Source organism: Typha angustifolia, chromosome 5, assembly GCF_048772165.1.
Source record: "Typha angustifolia cultivar Huaian chromosome 5, ASM4877216v1, whole genome shotgun sequence".
Taxonomy (NCBI): domain Eukaryota; kingdom Viridiplantae; phylum Streptophyta; class Magnoliopsida; order Poales; family Typhaceae; genus Typha; species Typha angustifolia.
The window spans coordinates 2,191,747-2,216,293 of NC_133243.1; the positions used below are offsets into that span (position 1 = coordinate 2,191,747).

At 38.8% G+C, this 24,547-nt stretch overlaps 1 protein-coding gene across 1 annotated transcript in view; it reads left to right on the top strand.

The window, feature by feature from the left end:
* Nucleotides 1–269: 269 nt before the first annotated feature.
* LOC140760047 (probable cadmium/zinc-transporting ATPase HMA1, chloroplastic) overlaps nt 270–24,547 on the top strand; it is a 43,759-nt gene continuing 19,481 nt past the window's right edge. The window contains exons 1-4 of the mRNA XM_073096838.1: nt 270–958; nt 4,221–4,371; nt 4,519–4,703; nt 23,956–24,102. Of these exons, the coding sequence (XP_072952939.1) occupies nt 449–958; nt 4,221–4,371; nt 4,519–4,703; nt 23,956–24,102 (993 nt within the window). The 5' untranslated portion in view covers nt 270–448. The remainder of the gene's footprint in view (nt 959–4,220; nt 4,372–4,518; nt 4,704–23,955; nt 24,103–24,547) is intronic.

Sequence of the window (24,547 nt, forward strand, 5' to 3'; positions counted from 1 at the left end):
ATATTTAGTGGAGTAAATCCTTTAGACGTGCTTATACTAACATTAATACACTGTATACATCAAAACTCCGTAGCCAAGTGTGCTTAGTCCAGAGTAATATTAGGATGCTTCCAATGTCTCGCTGCGGGCAGTACAATAGCTCCTTCAAATTTTAATTTTAATTTTTTGTGGCTATTCTGAGTTTTCTTAAAAAAAGGAATTTTTTTAGCATTCTATTTCGGTAAATAAAAGTTAGGAGAGGGCTAGTTCGGTTGAAAACTAAATCGATGAGCTCACGATGTGGTTAGTATCACAACATGATCTTCCTCTACCTTTCTCGTCTGCCGTAACAGATCCACCAATCTGTGTTTTCCTTCTTCGTCCTAACAAGTTCACCAAATGACCCGATTTCTTCTGATACCTCTATATTCTTGACATCTGCCCTCCCAAAACCCAGAAATAATCTATTATGATGGAAACTCTCGCCATGGCCGCAGCCGGTAGAGGCACCGCATGCCTCCAATTCTCCGTCCCCGCGAAGCAACGGCCCACCCCCTTTCCTCCGTTTCTTGATCGACGCTGCGACCGTTCTGACCCTCTTCGTTCCTGTCTGCAACTAACGAAAAGCCCACTCTGTACTCCCCTTAGACCACCCTGGCTGCCCCCTCGTCGATCGATGACATGCCGTGCCCATGACCACCACCACCGTCATTACGATCACCACCACCATAGTCATGGGCACAGTCATGCTCATGGAGAAGATCGGGAGCCGATCACAAGAGCACAGAAGGCGATTATCTTATTCGCTAAGGCGGTTGGGTGGGCCGACCTAGCGGATATCCTGCGGGAACACCTCCAGCTCTGCTGCTGCTCGATGGCACTGCTGCTTCTCGCGGCCACCTGCCCCTATGCGGTCCCCAGCCGAGCCGTGAAGCCGTTGCAGAGCACACTCATTGCTGTCGCCTTCCCTCTTGTTGGGGTATGTTGATTTACTTTCCATGACTGAGCATATTTTCACTCTATCAAGAAGCAGTTGCCCTTTTCCGGATTTACCCGGTGAGGGTGGCGCTTGTGAATCAACGTTGACACTATCTTGTATGTCTATCGGGAGGAGGGAAACATGGAGTATAGATGGGGTTTGTAAAGTGACACATCTTGGCTTTGATGGTAGCAGTAGGTGATGGCATTTCATTTATTAGTAAATACGTTCCTTCTCTGGAACATCATTTAGTGTCTGATTACTACTATTTATGGAGGACTATTTACATATACCAAAGAAATTTCTCAAGTGTCATACCAAAGAGGACTAGGACTGAAAACTACTAGTATTATCTTCTTTATGTACACGGGCCTATCATTTTGATCAAATAAAGATTCGTTGGTATATGAATCCATAAACATTAAATTATGCGTTGTATCTCTGTTTCCTCTCTGAACTTTGAAAATATGAGAAGTGCTTGACGGGCTCCAAATATTTCTAGGTGTATATGGTACTCAAGAGTAAGGGATGTCAATATTGTTAACCATGCTCTTGGCTCCACTTGAATCTCATATTAGTCCTAGGGTTCTACCTATCATCACAATAAAAAGGTTCTTATGGATGAATTTGGAGGGGATTTGTGGAAATCGATGTGAATAAAGCCTCCAATTGCACTAGAACGGCAGATCCTTTTTCATGGTAGAAGCTAGAGAAACACATAGTTTGCATAACTGACTCCATGTGCTTCGATTTTGTGACAGAATGGATGTTAGACACTGAAATCTGCCTTGCTTCAATAGGTTGCTTCCATTCATTGGTGAAGAAGCTCAATTTGACAAAGCAGCTAGGCTCAGGGCTTTGTTCTATGATCATTGTGTGAGGATGTCAGTGAATGACCATGCAAAACGTCCTCCACAAACAGTTTGATAAAGATTATAAGCTTGGGCTTTGCGTCAGGGTCATTGCATGAGGATTTTAGTGGATTGACATTCCTAGCTCCTCATTCTGCTCATCCCTTTTATTTATTTATTACTTTTAATTTCTTTCTCAATTCTCTTTCCTTGCGTCATTCCCTTGTTGGCTATTGTGCCCTTGCTTGTTCGATCATGGTGTTACTTTCTAAATGATAACAATGAGAACCTTCATAGGAAAATCATAACTATGGTCATGTACCGGATTGCGAAATGACGAAGTGTACTGTGTCCAAGAAAGAGCCACTGCACTTCATTATTGGTGGTGTTCTCATCATAGACAGGACAAGGAGGTTTAGCGTAGCCTCTCCTACCCAATTAGTTCCCAATGGGGCGGCTCTTTGTTGGTCTATGCAATACAAATTACACGCTAGCAACTCATTTGTAGAATATTGAAGGTTGAGGAAATTAGTTAAATTCAGAGTTCAAGATTCAGTAGCATCATTTGCAACACTAGCACTATCGCCTATTACTATCTTGTTGGATGGCGGTGCCGACCTTGGCTCGAAATTGTACGTATTGCTGGCCTGTTGTCATGGACTTAATTGTTTTCTTGGTTGAAGATCGATGCGGCACTCCTTCGTCTTCGCAAAGGAGAGTAAGCCTCACCCAATTTCAGCACAAGAGAGAGGTTAGTAGAGGAAAAATAAGGTAGCAAATCCACTACAAGAAGGTTGCAGAAATTGCAAAGGCTTTCTTTAGTATTATTGGCAACTAAATACTCTAAATGAGATCTCTTATACATAGAGGTTTGTCCTTTATATAGCAATAAGGAAGGTACAAATGGACCAAAGAAGGATTGATAGTGAAGCCTCAAAGCAAGACAATCTGTTTAGGAATTCCACTTGGTCTTTGAAGGACTCTAGCTGGATAAGGGCAGCAAATTGCTAAGAAAAGACTTAGCCCTTTTTTCTCCCATGTGCTTCTAATAGGGTTTAGCAACATTTCAATATTTGCTCTCTCTTGTTGAAGTAGTGTAGTTCTCAACACACTGTAGCCAGGGGGCACAAATTCAGAAATATTATTATTTGCTGCAAATTGAAAGGCTCTAACATAGTGAGGGTTTCTTACTAAATGAAAAGACAACCTAGCTGAATAAAACATTCTTATAATCTCACAATATAATTGATTGCGAGCATCAGAATTAAATGACTTCTCAATAAGTTTCATTCCTGTTGCTAGAGAGAGAGAGACGCTAGAGAGAGATGGGGCACTGGTGAGAGAAGAAATGAAAAAAACTTAGAGAGAGAAGAGAGATGGAGTGAGAGAAGAGAGGGAGAGCCTGTATCGTGAGGGATTGGCCGATACAGCCGATAACTCGGGATTGGCGATATACCTGGTTGAAACCAGGATTGGCTGAAACTTGGAATCATGACTATTATATAACAAATTTGAAATTAAAATTTAAAGGTGTTATGGTCTTTATTTTGCGATTCAGAGCGCAGATGGTTGAGGGAATGACTACGTCATGTTATCTTATAGATTTTTTTTCATATCTTCATAGCAATATATTTTATGACTGAAACGAATAACTCAGCACAAAGTTACGATAATTTAAACTTTTTCTTTATATTTAGCCTATTGAAAAACTGATTAATTTACTAAAAGTTGCTGTGTGAGAGAGCGATTTTGCGGTTGTACTTTTTGAGAAATAGTTTGAACAGTGTTATATTTTGAATTTTTTTACTGTAGCAACAGTTTGGTCAAAAACTCTGTTAAAAACTAATATAAAAGAAATATATACAATTATGACTTTTAGGAAGTAAGTTCCTTAGGAACTTCTACTTCCTAAGATTACTTCACTTCTCTCACTTCTTGATAACCAAATATGCACCAACTGGGGGAGGGGAACCTGTAGAAACAAGCCTAGGAAACCTATGGATATTTGGAAACCGTAGGAAACCTAGGAATTATGTATGCCTTGATGCTACACTGCTGATGCACTTGGTCACTCGCCTTGGCTTCTTTTGTTTTGAAATGAAGAAAAGATATGGAATTTTTTAGATGTTAACTACATAGTTGTTGTTTGATGGCCTAAAGGAAGCCTATAAAGCAGAGCTAGACATATTAACTTTATTAAGAACTAGATTTCTGTTGGCCCAAAGTTCCCCCTTTCCTTTTTTCATCTATTTATCTTTTCAGTTTTCACACATTGTTATTAATGCTTATAAGTTATAACCATCTTTTACTTTCATCTTTGGTTATAGTTTCAGATCTTGTGGATTTTCATATGTCGAGAGAATCATTTGTGGATAGAATATCTCTAAGTTCATTTCCTGCTCGTATTTTAGGTTTCTGCAGCACTTGATGCTCTTGTAAATATTGCTGCTGGAAAAATAAATATCCATGTCCTCATGGCTCTTGCAGCGTTTGCTTCTGTATTTATGGGGAATTCGTTGGAAGGTGGTTTGCTTCTTGCAATGTTTAACCTGGCCCATATTGGTAATTTTTTCTCGTTGAACTTTGATGTTTGTTTCCATTATTTGGTAATGATTGAGGCATAATGTTTGCTTTCATTATTTAGTAATATGATTGAGGCATCTTAAGGTCTCATCTCTGTTATTTAAAGGATGATGTTAATCTTCACAGCGGAAGAGTATTTCACAAGTCGATCGATGATTGATGTGAAGGAACTCAAGGATAGCTATCCGGACTTTGCACTTCTATTAGAAACGAGTGGTGATGGACCACATCAATTTTCAAAATTGAGTTACATCAAAATTCCTGTACGTGATCTTGAAGTGGGCTCTTATATATTGGTCAGGGCTGGTGAGGTTCGTTGGAAGAAATTCCTTGCATTTTTTGACCTAAATTTACTGTTTACTGCTAGTTCATTACCTGCTGCTAAGGTATCCTGTAGAACCTGTTTTTGCTCTTATTACTACTAGCCTACATCCTTGAACTCCAATTTTGTGCTTTCAAGCATTACCTGGTATTGGAGTTCGCAATTTTGTGATCAAGATAAAGAGAAATTTTTGTTAACCACTGATCTTTCATTCCTAGACCCATTGAGCCTGTTGTTATGCTATCTGCACTTATGCATCTATTGTTACAATGGAAAGGCTTGGATGATTGTTCCTTTGTAGGCTTGTTTATCGAAGTAGGAGTCACATGGTTTGCCAGATTGGCAATTACATGAGGATCTTAATCTCTTCATGTGATAATGACTTTACTTGGAAAACAACCAATAATCTCATATTAGGGAAACTTGAGCTAAATTAGGATTGTCTAAAAACTGATCTAAGGGATGATAAAGCCCATGGTCGGAAGATGATTGGGAACTTGAGATGCAGAGCAATAGACAACCCTATCAAGGTCTTCCCTTGCCATAAACTATACAAATTTGTCGTTCCCTTGTATTTATGGGTATCCAGACGACCATCTTTACATTTAGCCATAAAGGAATCTTAACTTGAAGTAACACTATTGGATACCATATAGGATTTTCGAATAGATAATTTTAATTATCTGACAAAATTTGGGAGATTAAAAATTGTTATCTGTTACTTCTGTGAAAATAAATTGAGCTATCTTAGGGATATGAGAATCCAGAAGCACATTTGAGACTTTTCGATGGGGAAGATAGTTTCATTCACTTTTTGTATTTTCGGATGTTTTAGTTAAAAAATGGATTTATTTTTAGATTGTCTTATTTGGTTAAAACTCTTAAAATCTATGAGATTTGGTTGTTACTTTCTTTTTAGAGAAGTTTTGCTAGGATTTGGTTGATTTTCAAATGAGAAGAGTCATAGTATGGTTATAGATTAGATTAGAAAGGTTTTTTTATTAGTTTAGATTGTCATTTGATATAATCACAGTCTCTTTTTTTAGGGTAAAGGGGAATCCCGAAAATAAGAGAATTCTTGTGGAAAATTCCACGTATATCTCTTCTCCCTCTTCCTTCTCCTCCTCCTATCTTTCCTTTTGTGGTATTTTCCATGATTTCTCTTATCCCATGCAATCTATGTGCGCTTCCTTCCCTGACAGCCATGTGTGTTGCCTTCCTTTCATCTCACAGTTAAGTGGGTTATCTTCCCAAATCTTATCTATGTAGTTACGCTAGTATGGATAAAGGTACTTTGAGGTGGAAAAATAGATCAATTGATGCCCAATCTTCTCTCCTAGGTATGGATCTATGTACCTTCTTATTTTTCTCCTTGTTGGCACATTTTCTTATCCCATGCCACATTACTCTTTATATTGTTGGAGATATTGTTTGATTGTGCAGCTTACTGCAATTAATGTTTATATTGGTATGACTGTATCACTAAATCAATGTTCTTTGATGCTTGAATTTTCTACGATTAATTGAATAGATTCATTTTCTTATGGTGTATTTTGATATCTTATGAGCTATGAATTTTGGGACCTTTAGTTTGTATTATTGGCCGAATAGTAATAAGTACAACTCTTTTGATTCATTGCCTTGTCTATTTGCTTATCCTTGACCATATTTTCACTGTAATTGCATTATATTTAATTTATTTTGTTGAAGGAACTAATCTGATTAGAAAATTCTCCAGTAGAGACTTTAAAGTTTGCCTTTTTTTGTTCTTGCGAAACTTGATATTGTTATATCTTTTGCGGCTCTTAGTTAAATTCACTGTTTTAGTGGCAGTGATGTTGATTTTGATATTTCTTTTGCGGCTTCTAGGTGAATAAGATTTTGAGACTTAAAGTTGTGTTTATTTGATGCACTTATTTGCTTGTGGCATTAGCTAATCTTAAGCATTAGCTAATTTTGAATTTCTTTTTTGCTTGTGGCATTAGCGATGCTAGGTTTTCTGATAAAATTGTGGCATTAGCTAATCTTGAGCATAAGAACTCCTGTTTTCTTCTTACTCAGATTCATGCTGATCTTTGCTAGGAGTGTCTCAGTTCATTTATTTTTTCCAATTGTTTACAAAAAAGGTTTTAATTTGAAGAAAATGAAAACTTCATTTCTGTGGAAAATTTTGCTCATGCAATCATTTTGCAGCTTTTACCCAATATTTAATTACCCATGTCTATTTCTATTACATTATATCGGAATTGTATGTAGAAGTATATGGCATGGGAAAAAAAAGTGATTTGGCATCGTTCCTTTAAAAGAAATATTGAAAAATACAATGTGCATTTGGTCTACTTCTAGATTCAACCTATATACAATATTCTGTGGTACTGAATTCATGAAATACTGATATCTATTTCCATGTTGCAGTCTTAACCTGGCTTGGTTAAATGTTCCATGACACTTAATTCACGAAATCTTGAAATCTATTTGAAATGTATACTAATTTCAATTTGACCATCACTCTGAACATCTTGAGACTGTTCGAACTTTGTGGTTACTTGATTTCTTGCTTCTGAACTGTTTGGTATTTAATTTGATGTAATTTCAAAGAAGAGCTGTAATCATTTGCTTGAGTAATGTTGCTAGGGAAACTGGTCTGCTGTACAGAAGATAGGAAATAGTATTTGGAAATCAACCTTCCAATATAAGAAAACAGTTTGGAGAGAGACAGAAATATAAAGATGAGAGAATTAACAAACCAACAAAGAAAAGGTGACTTAAGTATTTAACTATTCCACACTCAAAAAATTCACTAACAATTCTTACAACATTTTTCACTTATGGCCCTATTAGTATGCACCCGAAGCAATTGTAAAAAATGCCCTTTAGTTTCCAATGTGTTTGATCCTAAATGAGGTAGGCAAATAAAAACAAAAGAACAAAGCCGTGGAATCCATCAACAAAAAAGAAAGTAGATGATCTCAAAATCTCAGAATATTCATTAAGTCCAAATAAGAAGATAACAAGCCTTGATATAGGCAAACCCTAAAATGACAAATAGAATAAAATACATATAACAGGAAAAAAAGACTAAAATACCTCAACATCATAGTCTCTTTCTTACAATTCGTCGCCTAGGCAAAGTGTCACTGAGTAGGCTACCCTCCCGCATTTGCATGATTACACTAGTTTGAAAATGGTGTTTGCACCTACTCTCTCGGAATGGGAGAAACTCGACTTAGTCGAGTGAGGCTAAGGGCCGCACCAGTAGAACTCCCAGAGATTTGGATCGATTTGCTATAGCTCTTTGCGAGTAATCCACGTGCTGTCAGAATCTAAGAGTCTTTCTATTGGACTAGGAAACGGTGAACTCCCTCATTATTAAATGTGATAATGTTCATCCAAAATAGCATCTCTCTAATTTCTTCGTGTGGATGGAAGAGAGGAAATAGTAATGTTAGAAGAAGGCATAACTAGAAGGGTGGAAGTAGAGGTGTATTATAAGGATCATCTAGGATGATCATAGGTGGTTTATGAGCAATTAAATCTTTAATATTAAAAGTGGAACTAATGCCACAATTAGAGAGAATATTGATGACATAAGCATTAAATCCTACACGTTTTAATATTTGAAAAGGTCCAACACTATAGGCTTACAACTTCCTTGCAGTTCTAGATGAAAACTGCTTGGTTCTAATACGAAAAATGACATAATCTCCATCATGAAATCCTTAGCATATCAATGCAAATTGGCCAATAGTTTATATTGAATATTACTAGTTTTGATTGGCTTGCCAATCTCTTGATATAATAAATGAACATGATAAGTAAATGCTTCAGCAGATTTAGAGATTTTAAAATGAGATGACATATAAAGTAGATCTAAAGGTTTATAACCTTTAAAACCATGGACAATCTTAAATGTACTCATGCCTATAAGCCTACTAATGGAATTGTTATACGTAGACTGAGCTATAGGAAAAATGAAATCCCATATTCTGTTATGTCACATATGAGACATTGTAAAAGATTTTTTACGCTACAATTGACAATCTTTGTTGGACCATTAGTTTGAGAATGATAGGCTACTCAAAATTTTAGTTTTATACCTACCATGTGCCATAAAGTTTTCTAGAAGGACGATAGGCTACTGAAAATTTTAGTTTCATGCCATAAAGTTTTCCACAAGGACGATAAGTACGTCATTGACGATTCTTTTGGCTACATCATATCTGAGACTTGGCTAAAATGACTCGAAAGGCTACCAACATGAATAAAGTCACGTACATAGGAGGTATACAGAGTTTGTTGGCTTTAAATAAATACCCTCCTTGGAGGGAATAACCATTAAGAGATATATTCGAGTTATTAGATAAGGTGTGAGGTAGGCTTATCCAAAATCAGGGCAGGAAGCGTAATCTTCTTTTAGTTTGTCAAATCCAGTCATAGTGATACTTATGATGGAAAGAAGATTAACTTTTTGACTGAGTGCATTGGCCGCCTTCTTGTATTCCTGTAAAAATTCTATTTAGTGATTATGCCTAGCATTGAACATTTTTTTTGAGAGTTGAAGTATCAAAGGGTTTCATAGTCGGAGTATAGCACAAACACATGCAGGAGTAAATAATGACGCTAGTAGAAAAGAGCTTGAATAATTGCATATAAATTTTTGTTATATGTGGAATGCCTTTGTTTAGTCTTATTCAACTTATTGTTAAAATTAGGAAACAAAATGACATTCTTGGCGAAGGACATCGCCTATTCCAATTCTAGAGGCATCACATTCCACTTCAAAAAACTTTAGAAAAGTGAGAAAGGTGCATTACATGAGCTTCCATCATTCTTCTCTTGTTTTCCCCAAAAGCCTTATTTGCAGATCTAAGTCCATTGGAAGTCACCTTTTTGGAGACAGTCAGTAATTAGAGACGTAATTGTGCTAAACTCGTGATCAAAATATCGATAGAATGTAGCAAGCTATGAAAACTGTGAACATCAGAAATGTTTGTGGTTCAGGCCAATCGACAATTGCTTTAATTTTTTAGGGGTCAGCACATATTCCTTTTTAATGAAACCATAGTCTAATGTTATAACTCGATCCATGAGGAATGAGCACTTTTACTTATTGCATAGAGGTTAGAGGCGTGAAGGGTGAGACAGACTTACCGCAAATGATCCAAATGTTGTTCCTTTGAATGACTATAAATTAGAATGTCATCAAATTACACCAATAGGAATTTGCCCATAAATGATTGGAACACTTGTATGATAACATGCAAAAAAGTCGAAAAGGCATCACTTACCATGCATACGGACCATCCTTGGTTTGAAAGCAGTCTTTCATTTATCTTGTGAACAAATTTTAATATGGTGATAACCACTCTATATTTCTAAGTCGATTTTGGAGAAAATTGTAGCTTCTACCATCATATCAAGCATGCTATCAAGTCGAGGAATTGGGAAATGATACTTATTTTATTGATAGCTTGACTATAAACCTACATGTGCCACGAGCCATCTTTTTAGGCGTGAACAGGGATAGTGCACGGACTTAGGCTCTTGCAAATTAGGAAGATGCACTACAAACTAAATTGATAGCCATATTGGACGTCACACATTGGCGGTAGGTAAATGATCTGGAAGATCTTGAGGGAAAACATCTTGAAATTCTTTCAATAAAGAAGCTATCTTTTTCGAAAGTGGAACAATAGTTTGACCTTTAGCTTCCTGGGCTAGTAAGGCAAATATATTGGATTCTTGGTTTGCCTCATTTTTAAATTCTTTTGCTTATATCATGTGTAAACACTTTTTGCTAGTTGCATTCTTCTTATTATCTTTGTTAGCTAGTTGAGGTGCATTGAATAAAATTTTAATCTTCATGCCCTCAAACATGAAAGAGCACGAGTTCAATCTAGCAAAAATGATCATATCTAGATTGAACAACCAAGGGCGCCCATGTCCATTGGTACGATGTCGTACCAAACATTTTCTTTGTACAAAAGAAATTGGATGCGAACATGCATCGCTTATTGATGGAGATAGAATAATCATTATTATCCTAAGATACTTTGTAAGGATTTAGGTGAGGAGTAGGTTTTAGTTCTAAGAAGGACACTACATTGGAACAAACCGCATTGATGCAACTACCACTATCGATGATCACTTTGCAACCTTTTGTTTCACACTTGATGAAACACCCAAATCTCCAAAAACACGTGTAAACCGCGTGGGTAAATCCTCCCACACGGTGCATCACATGTCCTGTCAGTACAAGGATTTCACAAGGCACATAACAGCACAATTTTACCATAAATAAACTCAACTATAAGAGTCCGGATACAAGTTCCACAGGCCACAACAAGCCTTTCAAATATACATCCAAAATACAATGCTAAAGTTCAAAATACAACATCATCATGCCCTCGCAGGGGTTTAATACAACTAACATACATATTGAAAAGGAAAAGCAGCTACTCCTCGCTACCTGCACCTGCGTCCCCTAGCTCTGAAATAATACCACAACGAGGTGGTGAGCTTACAGCCCAGCGAGTAGGATCCATACAATCTAAAATAATGAAATCACATGTGTATATCCAATGTATGCCTATATTTACTAACGATAATGATATGCTTATTGAAAATACTTACCACAATTTACTAAATCAATGCAATTGATAAAGATTACCAGTCACTATCATGGAACATGCTAGTTCCTAAACGTATCATGATAAGTTCACACAGATATAAAGCTTGATACAATCTTTTATTCGTACACATTTCAATCATAGGTTTTACATGTTATGCATAGCAATAAAATAGCAGTTTAGTCATCTCATGCCTACCAAAGCATTAATCATACTTATCATCGCTCACCGAGCTATTCACTACACAGGGTAAATACTCTTAAGAAACAATCATCCATCATCTCATACATCGAAGGGGGATATATACACATCTAGCGGTAATGTCACCTACACGTGTATGGCGACACTACATGTGACCGGTTGTCTATGGCCATCAGACTAAGGACTCCAGTCGTAAGCCCATATCTCACTCTTTCTAAATCATCACCGCTCTCAGCGGGAGAATCGGGAGCCCTCGGCTCATCAACAGACGTCCTAACCCTGCGTCGTCGGGTACCGCTAGAGTTATATCCCCGCCTCACAATCATGTTCTTCTATCATCATAATCTAGTCCTGACTATGCAGTATAACTATCTGAATGTCACACAGACTCCCGACCTCAGGTGTAGGCCGCTAATGGTATAGTCATATAAAATACACTCTACCCTTAACCCTGGGCTGAGTGAGTAAGGGTATTGCCTAGTCAGAATCCGACTACTAATGATAGGTGGAAGTGGTGCAGTGTCTATAAGTGTATAAAGCATGTCATAGTCATTATGATCATTACATTCTATATTCACAACAACTATACATCTATGTAATGGTATACCATATAGGATACAAGTAAAGCATTATCACACTAATGTTTCTGCTACATTAACATTCTCATAATGTTATGATGAGCAAGTTAGTAATAACTGCATTTGCAAAGATATAACATGGTGTACTAAATGCATGCATTAATACCGACTTTTCCCACAGTGTCATGACAAGTATAATGACTGTAATTATACTATTCTAGATTTGTATAACTCTACTCGCTTGGGGGGTCTCCCCAGTATGGTAAATCTCGTCAGCTAGCCGGCTCCTCCGAAGTCCCAAAATCCTCCTCGCGCGGTATCAATCCTATTAATTCACGCAAGTAACGCCATACGAAGATTAGCGAACTAATAGAGTTAATTATCTTGTTAGCGTATTTATGCTTAGCAAACATGAGTCGGGGTCTCCTAGGGCGAATCTTATGTCATCCGAAAATTCACATGATACTAAATTGTCATTACGACGGATCAGGCTAATTAAATCAGGTGAAAAAGATAAACAGGGTTATAGAGTCCAAATGGCTCCAAATGGGCTAGGCTAGAGGCAATGGCTAGGCTCAAACCTAACCCAACAAGCAAGAGGGCCTTGGTGGGCTGGGGGCCCAGCCACAGCCCACCAAGGTTGGAATAGTGGGTTGCAGACTGCAGCCCACCCAACATTGGGCTAATGGGCTGTAGCCTGCAGCCCACCCAGGTCCAAGGCCAGGTGGGCTGCGCCCTGTAGCCCACCTGAGTCCAGGTGGGTTGCAGCCTACAGCCCACCCAAAACCAGCTTAGTGGGCTGCAGGCCACTGCAACCCACTAAGGGGGAAATGGGTGGGGGTTAAACCCCCACCCCTCCACCCCATCTCCTCCTGAGGGAAGGAGGTCGAGGCGGTGAGAGGGATCCACGAGGTTGCGGGGCTGCGGGCGGCGCGGCATGAGGTCGGCGGTGCAGCACGAGGCCGACGACACGGCCACGAGGCCGGCGGCGCAGCACAAGGCCGGCGGTGGCCACGAGATCGACGGGTAAGTGAAAGGGGGAAAAAGGAAAGAAAAAGGGGAAGGAGGTGGACCCGACGGCGATGACCGCGCTCCATGGCCGGCGGCCATGGGGAGTCCATCCTTCCCCCATTACCATGGGCCCGAAGCCCAGAGATGGCTTCTCGGATCGGCGGCTAGACGCGAGGTCGTTGGCCGCCGTGGGCTCCGACGACGGCGAGGGAGGGGGTTACACTATCAAAATTAATGGCAGTGGGGGGGGGGGGGGGGGGGGGGGGGGAGGGGGGGGGAGGCTTACCGGGGGGTTGGTTGGCAGGCTCGGCAGCTCTCGGTCCGGCTTCGGCGGCAACGACACTTCGTCGACTCCGGCTTCGGCAATTCGCGAGAGAAGGAGAGAGGTGAGGTGGAGGAGAAGATGAGAGGCTGGGGTGGGATGGCTGCGGTGAGGGGAAGAAGGAGATAGAGGAGGTAGGAAAGGTGGCGTGCACGGCAAGAGAAAGGGAAGAAGAAGGAGAAGAGAGGACACGGGGGGATGGGGGGGTGGCAGGTGCCTGTGACGCGAGCGCGTGCATCATGGGATTTTTTTATTTTTTTATTTTTTATTTATTTGGGGTGTTACACTTGATGTATGTGTGAAAAATTGTGTTTCCGATGTGATTTAGACCTAATCAGATTACCTCGAAAGATATTAGGCTCGATGGATCGAGTTTATTTATTTATTATTTTATTAGGTAGTTAGAGTCCTAGTAGGCTAGAATTTGTTTAATTAGTTAAGTCCATAGTCGGATCGGGATCGACCGAACTCGATCCTGATCCGGGCCTGATTCGAACTCTCTCTCTCTCTCTTTCACTCTTTCACTCTTTTTTCTCACTCTCTCTCTTTTTCTCTCTTTCGCTCTTTCTATTTTTTCTCTCCTTACCGTATCATCATTGTTTTTCTTAAAGAGAAATCTAGCTCTAAACTCCGACGAACTCCGGTATATAATTTTTTAATTTATTTTCTTATTTCTCTCAGTTTTTTTCATTTCTTTTACTTTCTCCCCTTTTATTCTTTTTTCTTCTTTTTCTTCTTCACTACACCATGGTTTTTCTTTCTTTTGTTTGGTTTTCTTCCCGTCACTCTCTCTCTAATCTCTTCTTTTTAGTTTTTATTGCACCATAGTTTTTCTTTATTTTCTTTTTTTTGGTATTTCTTTTTCTAAAATTTTAAAAGCTTTTCTGTATTTTTAAATAATATTCAGAATTTTACGTAATTAAAATGTCCGATCTGATATAGGCGACCAATAAAGCTGATACATATTGTTTATTCGGAAGGCCGATCTCGATCTTGATTTTTCGAACCTTGGTTAAGTCCAATTAACTTAAGTTTTCGTAGTTTTAGAAATATTTAGAAGATATTCCTTAGACATCCAAATAATATGAAACTAGATGAATAAGATCGGTGACATTATGATCTAGAATTTTTGTATTTAGAATTTCTTCAGATTAGAAATATTTGCGGCAGAACTAAGAACCAATCCAAGGGAGATAAGGAGGCTGGCTTAGCTAAGTTTTTGTTATTTTTATTCGGTTTAGGACTCTTTTGTTTTATTCTTTATAAATAGAGCCTTATGGATTGTATCTTAGACATGCTTCGGAATGGAATGAATTTATCTTTCTTAATCTCTTTGTTTATCTCTCTCTAGCTTCTCCTTATCATCTAGTATATCATTTTCTCCCTTGCCGCCCTCTCCTTTTAGCGGCTTTCACCTTCACCGCAACGGTACTCTTTCTCATAGTTCGTATACCTTTCGTCTCAGATTTCTCCCCATTTGTTTCTCTTTGTCTTAATCGTCTGTACCTCTTGTACCATTTTTGTTTTTACTCGCTACCATAGCTGTAAGCCAGTCATAGCCTTCAGCTATCTACTTCATTCGCATGCCACCTCCATTAACTACTCGACCTCCACTTCATCGTTACCTTTGCCCTATGGTTAGCTCCATCAGTGATTGCATCATATTCTCAATCCTAGCCACGTTCCACTATCACCAGTATCACTTTTGAGAGGACCCTTATGCCAGGTCGTATTAGCTGGTACTAGAGCATTTAACTACGCCGAACTAATAGATCTACCCCAACCAAAATTGGTTCATATTAGCTGGTATCAGAGAATGTGTTCCTTGGACTAGATGTCGACCATGAGAGCCATGGCATCAAAACATCATGAAGGCATTTCCAAGGCGACTAAAAAGTACCATATTTTGAGTATTTTTGGAAAATGTTGTTGATGTTTGGGTTTTAGTTCTATTTGAAGCAAAAGTAATAATGGTTCGATCAGTGGGTTGCCTCAATACTTATTATTTTGTGACCATCACATAATTTAGATTGGAAGGGTAGGCCTAGTCTAGCATGGTTACTTTTCAATAAATTATTATCTAATATCTTTGTGGGGCTGCGTCTAAAATGGCTCAAGGTCATTCTCTCATCTTCTACAGTGTTGCATCTAAACATGTATTTCTTAAATTAGAAAACATAAGCACACACAGACTTTGCTCCTTACCTAAAATTGTTTTATTGATCCAATAGGTCGCTATGTTATGAATGAGGTAAATATTTTTCTTTTAGTTTTTTTTACATTTTGATCTAATAAGTTATTGGTGGTTGATCCTTCGAATTAAGATTTGTTTAGTGCTTTTGACAAAATAGTTTGGCATGCCCGATTAGTTTCATTTGGGCAAATCTAACATTTCGATATTTAGTCAAATTGTACCACTGAAAGAAATGGTCTATTTCACAAATCCAATCAGTGAATACCATCAGGTCCATTTGTCCAATTAAATTCGGAGCATCCACCTTAACATTTTTTATCATTTGATCCTTTGGGTTTTTATGTTCTCTATACATAGCATTATTTCTAAACTCTCTATTCATGTTCTGATCTAAAATGTTATTCCGATATTGTGCCATTATGAGAATCTTTTAGTGATTCTTTCTTGGTAAGGATGGTTAGGGGCTTGTTAAGGGATCTTGAGGTCAGGAGCGACAGGCTTAGCTCCCATGTTGGAAGCTTCAACATCACTTCCACTCCCTTGTCTCTTACGACAAGTTTCAAGAGCCTCAAGATGGGCATTAAAATCATCTAATTTGGTGGCATACTTCTCAAAGGACTCTTGAATGAATTTTTGCATGCCATTCATAGCATCGGGCTCCATAACAGAGTGAGATTGAGAGTTATATGCTATCTGACATCTACATAGGTCCATGCAAAAAGAATTCCACTAATGACAATGCAGTGGGAAATGCAACAATTAATGCTGCTGATGAATGACAAGAGATAACAACCAGGGTTCCCAGTTTCGACCGATCCCGAGTGGGATCGGCTAGGGTCGATGTCAATCCCAGCCGAATCCAATCGGTTTCGGCCGAAACCCGAACGGTCGATCCCAACCGAAACGGGTGGGAACGGGTCGGATCCGACCCGGGGGACATCAATAATTGATGTCCCCATCCCCCACCTGCCTCTCTCCCTTTTCTCTCTCTCTTTCTCTCTTTTCCTCTCTTTTCTTTCTTTCCTTCTTTCTCTCTTTCTCACGAATCTCTTACTCTCTTTCTCACCGGCGACTGAGTAGTGAGTAGATCTCCGTCTCTCCGGTGACCTCGATCTCCGGCGACTTTCTTCGACGACCTCGATCTCCAACGACCTTCGGTAAGATCCAAATGTTGGTTATTATCCTCCTCAAACGCAAATCACACAACAAGATCCATACAATATGACTAGTATGATGGAATCACTTTTTGGAGCATCAGGTCCCAGACATCAATATTTACAAACTTATGGTGATTATGACGATGAAGACTATAGAAATTTATGAGAACCAGCTCGGTATTCAACAAAGTTTTAAATTTTGAATAAGTTAATAAATTTTTTTTTAAGTTTTTAGACTTCATATGTGAGTAATTTTTGTTTTCTTATTTTTTGTCATTTTTTTTAAAATTTTTCTGCATTTTTATATAATATTTAGAATTTTATATAATTAAAAAATAGTCCGATCCGATACGAACGGCCGATACGTATCGTTTTTCTGGACGGCCGATACCGATCCCGATCTTGATACTGGGAACCTTGATAACAACGAATCTCAACTAGTAATGAACTAAATAATCTAAGTCTAATCTTTGGGAACTTCTAGCCGGATAAAATGTCAAAATATGACATAAAGCAAGGATGGCCGTGCCGATGGCATACCGGCACGTGGCATGAGGGTGCCGCACGACACCCCTCCTAATGCATCGCCGCTCACCATCGACCTCGTTGCCGATCACCGCCCGCTGATTGCTGCCCATCGATCGCCGCCCGCTTCATGCCCTAGCCCTCGAGAGAGAAGAGAGATCGAGAGAGAGATTTGGATCCGAACCCACAACTTAAATTTTAAACCCTCTCCCGATCTCTCTCTCTCTCTCTCTCGATCTCTCTGTCTCAATCTCTCTTCTCTCTTGGGGGCTAGGGCACGAAGCGGGCGGCGAACAATGGCAAAGGTGAGTATCCCTTACCTCTTTCTCTCATTCTCTTACAGCATGGCTGGCACGTGCCGTGCTTGACATAAAGTGCTATCTAGTAGTACACACCTCCATAATCATAACAGCGACTCAGATGTTAAGATTTTCCTTTTAATCTAGCTAGTTACATAGCTAAATGTTGATGGTTCCAGCTAGTTACGTTCAAAGTGAACAATTCCAACATGAAAATTAAGACAAGGCTCACTTTTGATGGCTATTGAATCTCGCTTCAAGGTTTTGTGGTGATGATGGGTTCTTTTTGTTGTTCAACGACGATCTTCTCGTGCAATTCGGAACTCGTCATATCCATCGTGTGACGGAGTTCGTGACATTCCGACATTTGTGGTGCGATTGGTCCAACGAAGAACATGTGCAAGGTGGCATAGAACTCGAGAGGTGGGATGTTCATATACGATGGTAGGCGAAGAAAAACAATAGAATAACTCATGGAATCCACCAATGGTGTGTGAGCACTAGCGAAAAAGAAAGTAGATCTCAAAATCTCAAATAAATCTAAATAAGAAGATAACAAGCCTCTCTATACGGAAATCTTAAAAGGACAAATAGGCCAACCCATTTAAATTACCCATAACAGGAAGAAAAGACTAAAATGCCCTCGACATCAAAGTCTCTTCATCACGACTTATCGCCTTGCCAAAGTATTACTGAATGAGCTGCTCTCCTGCGTTTGAATGAGTACATGTGTATGAAAGTGGTGGTAGTCTCGGCAGCCTAGCAACATCTAAAACAAGTTCAAATTTAAAGGTCAATGTTACGAACCAGAGTCTAGACGTAAGAAAATTATGATATTTTTGTGGTGGTAGACTTAGAAGTTATTGGATTCCATCAGAACAGCTAGGGAAAAGGTTTCATCAGAAGTAGTGGGCATTAAAGTCTTGACCTTAGCTTGAATGCTAGGCTTGAGCCCACTAATGAAGGTACTATTTAGGGCCGAGTTAGGCCAGCTAGTGACCCGATTATAGATCCGCTCAAACTCTTCTCGGTAAGCTCGAACTGTTGATCGAGTCAGTTTAGTCAACATGGCTTGAAAGTCCTCATACTGGGTCAGATTGAATTGAGCACAAATTGCATTCGGGAAGTCCTGCTAAGACTTGAATGTTCGAGTTTGCTTAGCCGACTAGTACTATTTAATCGCAACTGCTTCTAAGTGGAATGATGCTAGTCCAACCTTCTGGTGGTCAGGCGTGTTTTGGTACGTGAAGAATTGCTTCGCTAGATAAGTCCAGTCTAGCGGGTCTCCTCTAGAGAGAATTTTGAAATTTCAAGCTTGACAGTTCGAGCTTGGATTCCAAAATGTGGCCTATCGTTGCGAGCCAAGCGACCTCGTAGTCGATGTTGGTCGCGTGGGTCATAAGCTTATGGGTTCGGCTCATGTCGCACTAGAGCTACATGCGAGTTCGACTTAGTTTGATGGTGCGGGCCCACCAGGTTGTTACACCAGTCATCCTCAGGCTCGTACTTGGGCTCGGGGTCATGCACATAGGCCTCAAACTGGTTCGCACGAGATGGTTGAACTGATTCGCAAAAATTTGGCCTGCCTCGAAATTTGCACACTTCATCTTCCTTGTACACTTGCCCTAACCCTAGGGCTATGATAGAATTTCGGCCTAGGGGCGTTGTCGTAAGCCATAGCCTCAGTGGCAGCTGGTTAAGGGGGCTGGCGACCCCACTTTAGGGAAGTGGTGGGGGTAGGAAGCTCTGGCGAAGCCATCTCAATGAAGGGATAGGCCCTCGTGGTGGTTGCCATTGAATTCAGCCACTTGACGATCTTTGGTGTCTGTGGTGGCCACTGCTGGCTGGCAGTCGGTCTGAGGAAGCTAGCCGTGGCCGTTGGTGGTTGTGGGAGCATCGGACCCGCTGCCACCAGCTGCGGGTTGGTTGCAGCGGTAATGGCTGTCAATGGCGGTCTTTTGATTGTCTCTAGCGGCTATCGCTGACCTATCTAGGGTGCCAGGGTCTTGTAAAAGGGACTAGATGTTGAGGTCTAGGCTGGTGGAGGTTGGATCGCCGCTGGTGGAAATCTAGGGATTTCGGCCCTAGCTTCCGTCGCGGGTGGCCACTGCTGTTGGCAGCTCTAGCATGGTATGGCGTCTAGGAGGCTCCCCAGGGCTGGAGGGGTCTCCATCGCGGCTGAAAGAGGGGTTGATGTCGTGTGGAGGAACATCGATTGTAATATCATTGTTATCAACCAGATCGATACTAATCTGAAAGTTAAAAAATTATGATATTTTTGTGGTGGTATTCTCAGAAGTTAGGATTCTAATAACCTTGATTTTATTTAAATTGGAGATCGAGATGAAAAGTTAAAAAAAATCAATAGAAGTAGGTCAGAATAGGAAAGATTGATAAATATTTGACGTTACGGTAGTCGTCGTAGGGTGGTGGACAACTAAGGGTAGTGGTGGACGGCCGTATAGTAGGATGGCTTGTGGTGGAGGATGATGTCTAGGGTTTGAGCGCTTGAATGTGGATCTAGGATTATGATCTACTCCTATAAAGATAAAAATGATCTAATGGCTATAATAAAAAATAAAGATAATAAGAATAAATTGTCTAAACTTAAGATTCATTTCATGATAATAATCAACTCATGATCATTCCTATTTATAGAAGGAAAGTCTTAGTGGATCAGATCCACCTGCGGATTAACTATTTTATTTAAAATATAAAGCAATAAGATAAATCTAACTAACTGACTCAATTTAACTTGATTTTGACTCAACTGACTCGCTCTGACTTAATACACGTGGTAGGATTGTATCAGTCAACCTAAATATTAAAATATGATGAAGCATTGATCAGTGTCAAACCTAAATATTAAAATATCAGTCAACCTAAAAGGACTTAAATTGAGCCTAAAATAAATCCAAATACAGAAGTTATGAAAATACATAAGAACATGTCAAATAAATGGTGAAATAAACCCATGCCGACCATCAACTAGCACTAGAGGTGGTAAAAATTAGCCTGACCCAATAACTCGACATAGTAACCCGACTTTTAAATGGATTTGAGTTTAGTCTAATCGGATTGGAGTCATAAACAAATCAACTCATCTCACCCTATTATTAAATGGATCATGTTTATATTTATTATCAAATTCCGATTAACTTGTTTATAACTCAACCCGTCAACCTATTTATGACCCGCCAACTCATTTATGACACGTTAACCCATTTATTTGATTAATTCATTTATGATTTGACTAACTAGTTTATGATCCCATTAACTCGTTTATTAATATGAAAAAACCTGTTTGAAACTTGAATAAATCTGTTTGAAACTCGAATAAACTCGTTTGTAACTTGAGTAACTTATAAAAATTTGAATAACTTGTCTCCCGAGAACCCATTTATGACTCGTGTAACATGTTTATTGAATGGGTTGTATTTGTGTTTGCATTAGCATGACCCAACCTGCACCCTGCTAACTCGACCCAATTGCCACCCCTTATTGGCACGGCACATCACATGCCACGACACTCGCTGAGGTCTCAAGAAAAGAAGCTTTATGGTCGGCATAGATGGAGAGAATAAGAGAAGGAGTGAGGAGAGGGATACTACTTACTATGCAGCTCTCTCCATCACTCGCGTTCCCTCAAAGAGAGGTGCATGCCTTAGCGTTGTTCGGAGGAAGAAGACAACCTATATGGGTCGAAATAACAAAGATTTGCTTGATGAGTCTAACTCAAGTAGTGGATGATGCCAATTTGCACTGCCTTCATTGATCCTAACTAGACTTCACTCAATGAAAGCACTAAAAGACCATCCATCAATTCTCTAATTTGAAATATGTCTTCAATCTTTATTCCCCTGCATCAAACACTTACACTGTATAATAAATTCTCCTGATTTTTTGCAATCTGAAGTACATTGGAGTCATTTGCTTAAAAAGTTAGCAGATGCTGTATTCCTACAAATTGACGCTTCAATATAATTAAGATTGTGATGTCTTGTATTCAATTTTATAGTCAGTTGAAGTTATTATCAATGTTGAACATTTCTTATCACTTTCATAGGAAGCTTGAAGACCACCAAATTATGATTTGTTCTCTGAAATCTTCATCTCATCAAAGCCATTTCTCCTCTTCAATATGACTTTTAAGTACTTAGGAAGAACAGTGCTGATTATATGACTTCTGTTAAATGTATTATCATCATTTGATTCAATTGAACTTCATATGGAGAATAATACACTTAATCACCCTATTCAATGGACAATTCGGTAACAATTTCTTCAAATTGAAATTTTTTTCCTTAAAAAATATCTTCTGTGGGTTCCACTAGTTCTTTCTCCATCTCTAGTGAGTTATCTTTAGAATTCTCAATAGGGATTGCCTCAATTTGCATTATAGACTTGACATCTGCTTCTGAATTTTCCAAGTCAGGTTTGACTTCTTCATATAATAAATTAATTTGACATGTGATATCACTAAGAGATAGATCTTTCCTGTTGGCTTCTTCTAGCAATTTTTGATTCAAAACTGCTGAATTGATGTGATTATTTCGTTCTTTTCGAGCTTCCCAATGTGGAAATTCATTGTCTTTGGCAGAATATAATGATTTCTTCATTGGAGGATCTTCATAGTTTTTGAATTTCCCAACGTTGAAACTCTTGCCAGAATTCTTTTACTGTAACATTAAAATAAGCTTGACGACTGCAATATTTCTCCCTGATCTTGTCTAGCTCTAGCGTCACAACCTACTGGATAGATATTTTGAGCAGGTTGACGAGTGATGATGAAAGAAATTGTGACTCCTTGTCCTACCATTTTATTGCTTTGCCTCTTAATTTAAATTTCGTGAATATAACTCAATATGCATTGCAATTACATCTTGAAAGACAATCAACTTTCCAAAGCTTTAAGACATTCAATGACTCATTTGGCTCTAATTCTCCCCAAGAATCTAAATCAGAAGAATAAATTTCAGTAGAGTCGTTCATAGAAAAAGATGGACTTTTTTACTTGACAGATATATCCTCTGAAAGACCTTTTCACATCTTCCTGATGGAACAGTTGCTGCTGCATTTTGCTCCAACATTGATAAGCTTCTTTGCAGAAGCTTCTTGAAATGAGTTAATTTGACTTTTTTTCCAACATGCTTAAATTAGCAAAATATTCTTCAATATCAATAAACCATCTCCATGCTTGATGTTTCTCCTATATTCCAGCAAAAACTAGGTTATGATTTATGAATAGGCCCTCGATAGACCACTGCATCCGTATTTTATGAACTTTGGATTGGCCACTATGACGGAATGTGATGGCTAAGCGAAGCTTTGAGACTAAACTGATGTAGGACAGATATAAGATAACAAAGGATTCATGGAAGAAGATCAAAGATGAGAAAAAGAGTTAAGAGTTCAAATAGAAAAACAAGAAAAGAACATAAGGAAAAAAAGAGAGTCAGATCTAAAATCTAATTAAAAAAAAATGTTTGTACGAACTGCTACAGTACCTTACTCTATCACTGCTGTAGTCCCCACGGCATGGTTGCTAACAGGAACTGTTACAATACTGCAACCCCAAAAAGATCTTCTGGTTTTCAGTAGTGAATAGTCAAATAAAACATAGCAAGGAAAAGGATATGTAGAGAAGAAAGAGAATAACCCAGGAAGAAAAGAAGAAAGAGAGGAAAGAATGAGAACAATAGACTAGATATAAGGGATAAATATTGTCTCATAGAATCACACTGAAGGATTGGCATCATATTCAATGCTGCATCTGAATGAAGGAGAAACCAACATTTTTTCTTTATTTCTTTGATGCAAAACCATAACCATCATTACAAAAGGCCCATATCTTGTTCTTTTAATATTGGGTGGATAAGAAATCGTAAAGTCTCACATTCCTAGCTTGATTAAGGCAAAAGATACTTTACCGATATATGCACCAATAAGAACTAACCAACTGCTTTTTGACCTGAAAAGCCTTAATTTGACCATAAAACCGGCCCAAATATAGAAGTTATGAAAATACATACAAATTGATAATTAGCCTAAATGAGCTTTAAGCCTAACTAGACTTTGACTCAACAAAAATACCCCAAGACTATCTATGAACTCTCTAATCTGAAGTAGTTCTTCAGATTTTATGCTCGTTCATCTTTTGTCCTCTTTTTTATCCATTGGGTTTGTTATGCAGTCTTTTTATTTTTCCATCCTTTAAGTTTGTTATTAAGGTTTATTTTAGTTCTGGTATTTTCAAGGATCCTTTGTTCTTGTGTATGGTTTGCATATTTTCACCTCACAATTTGACAAATCATATTTTGATTAGGCTGTGCCAGTTGATGGGGAAGTTTTCCAGGGGTCATCTACAGTTACTATTGAACATCTTACCGGTGAAACAAAGCCACTAGAAAGAAAGGTTGGAGATACTATCCCTGGAGGTGCTAGAAACTTGGAAGGAATGATGATTATTAAGGTATGGAAGAATATTTCATGGCAACTAATGATGCCATTGCTTGACTTATCCATTGTTTGATTTCTTTAGCAATGCTAAGTATAGACAATGCCATTTTTTTATCTATTGTTTCTTCTGTCTATCATTTTGCTTCTTAGTAACACTGGTTTTTCCTTCTTTGGACATAGTTAGTTCAAATCTTTTTGTCAACTCTATTTTTTGCCTCCAAATTTTGTTGCCTTAAACAATTGAGACCTAGAACTTTTTAGCAAGCTAAGTGGGCGAAATTTACATGTAGTGTAAATCCTTTTATTCATGTATGTCTACTGTGCTCATGGATCACTTTGCTGGTTGATACAATCGACACGGGTCGATATGTATTGTGCTAGTGAATTATCAACATCGATACAAAGGGAGTATCTTGATACTCCATGGCCACTTATGCCGGTGTGTGCCATTAGGAATT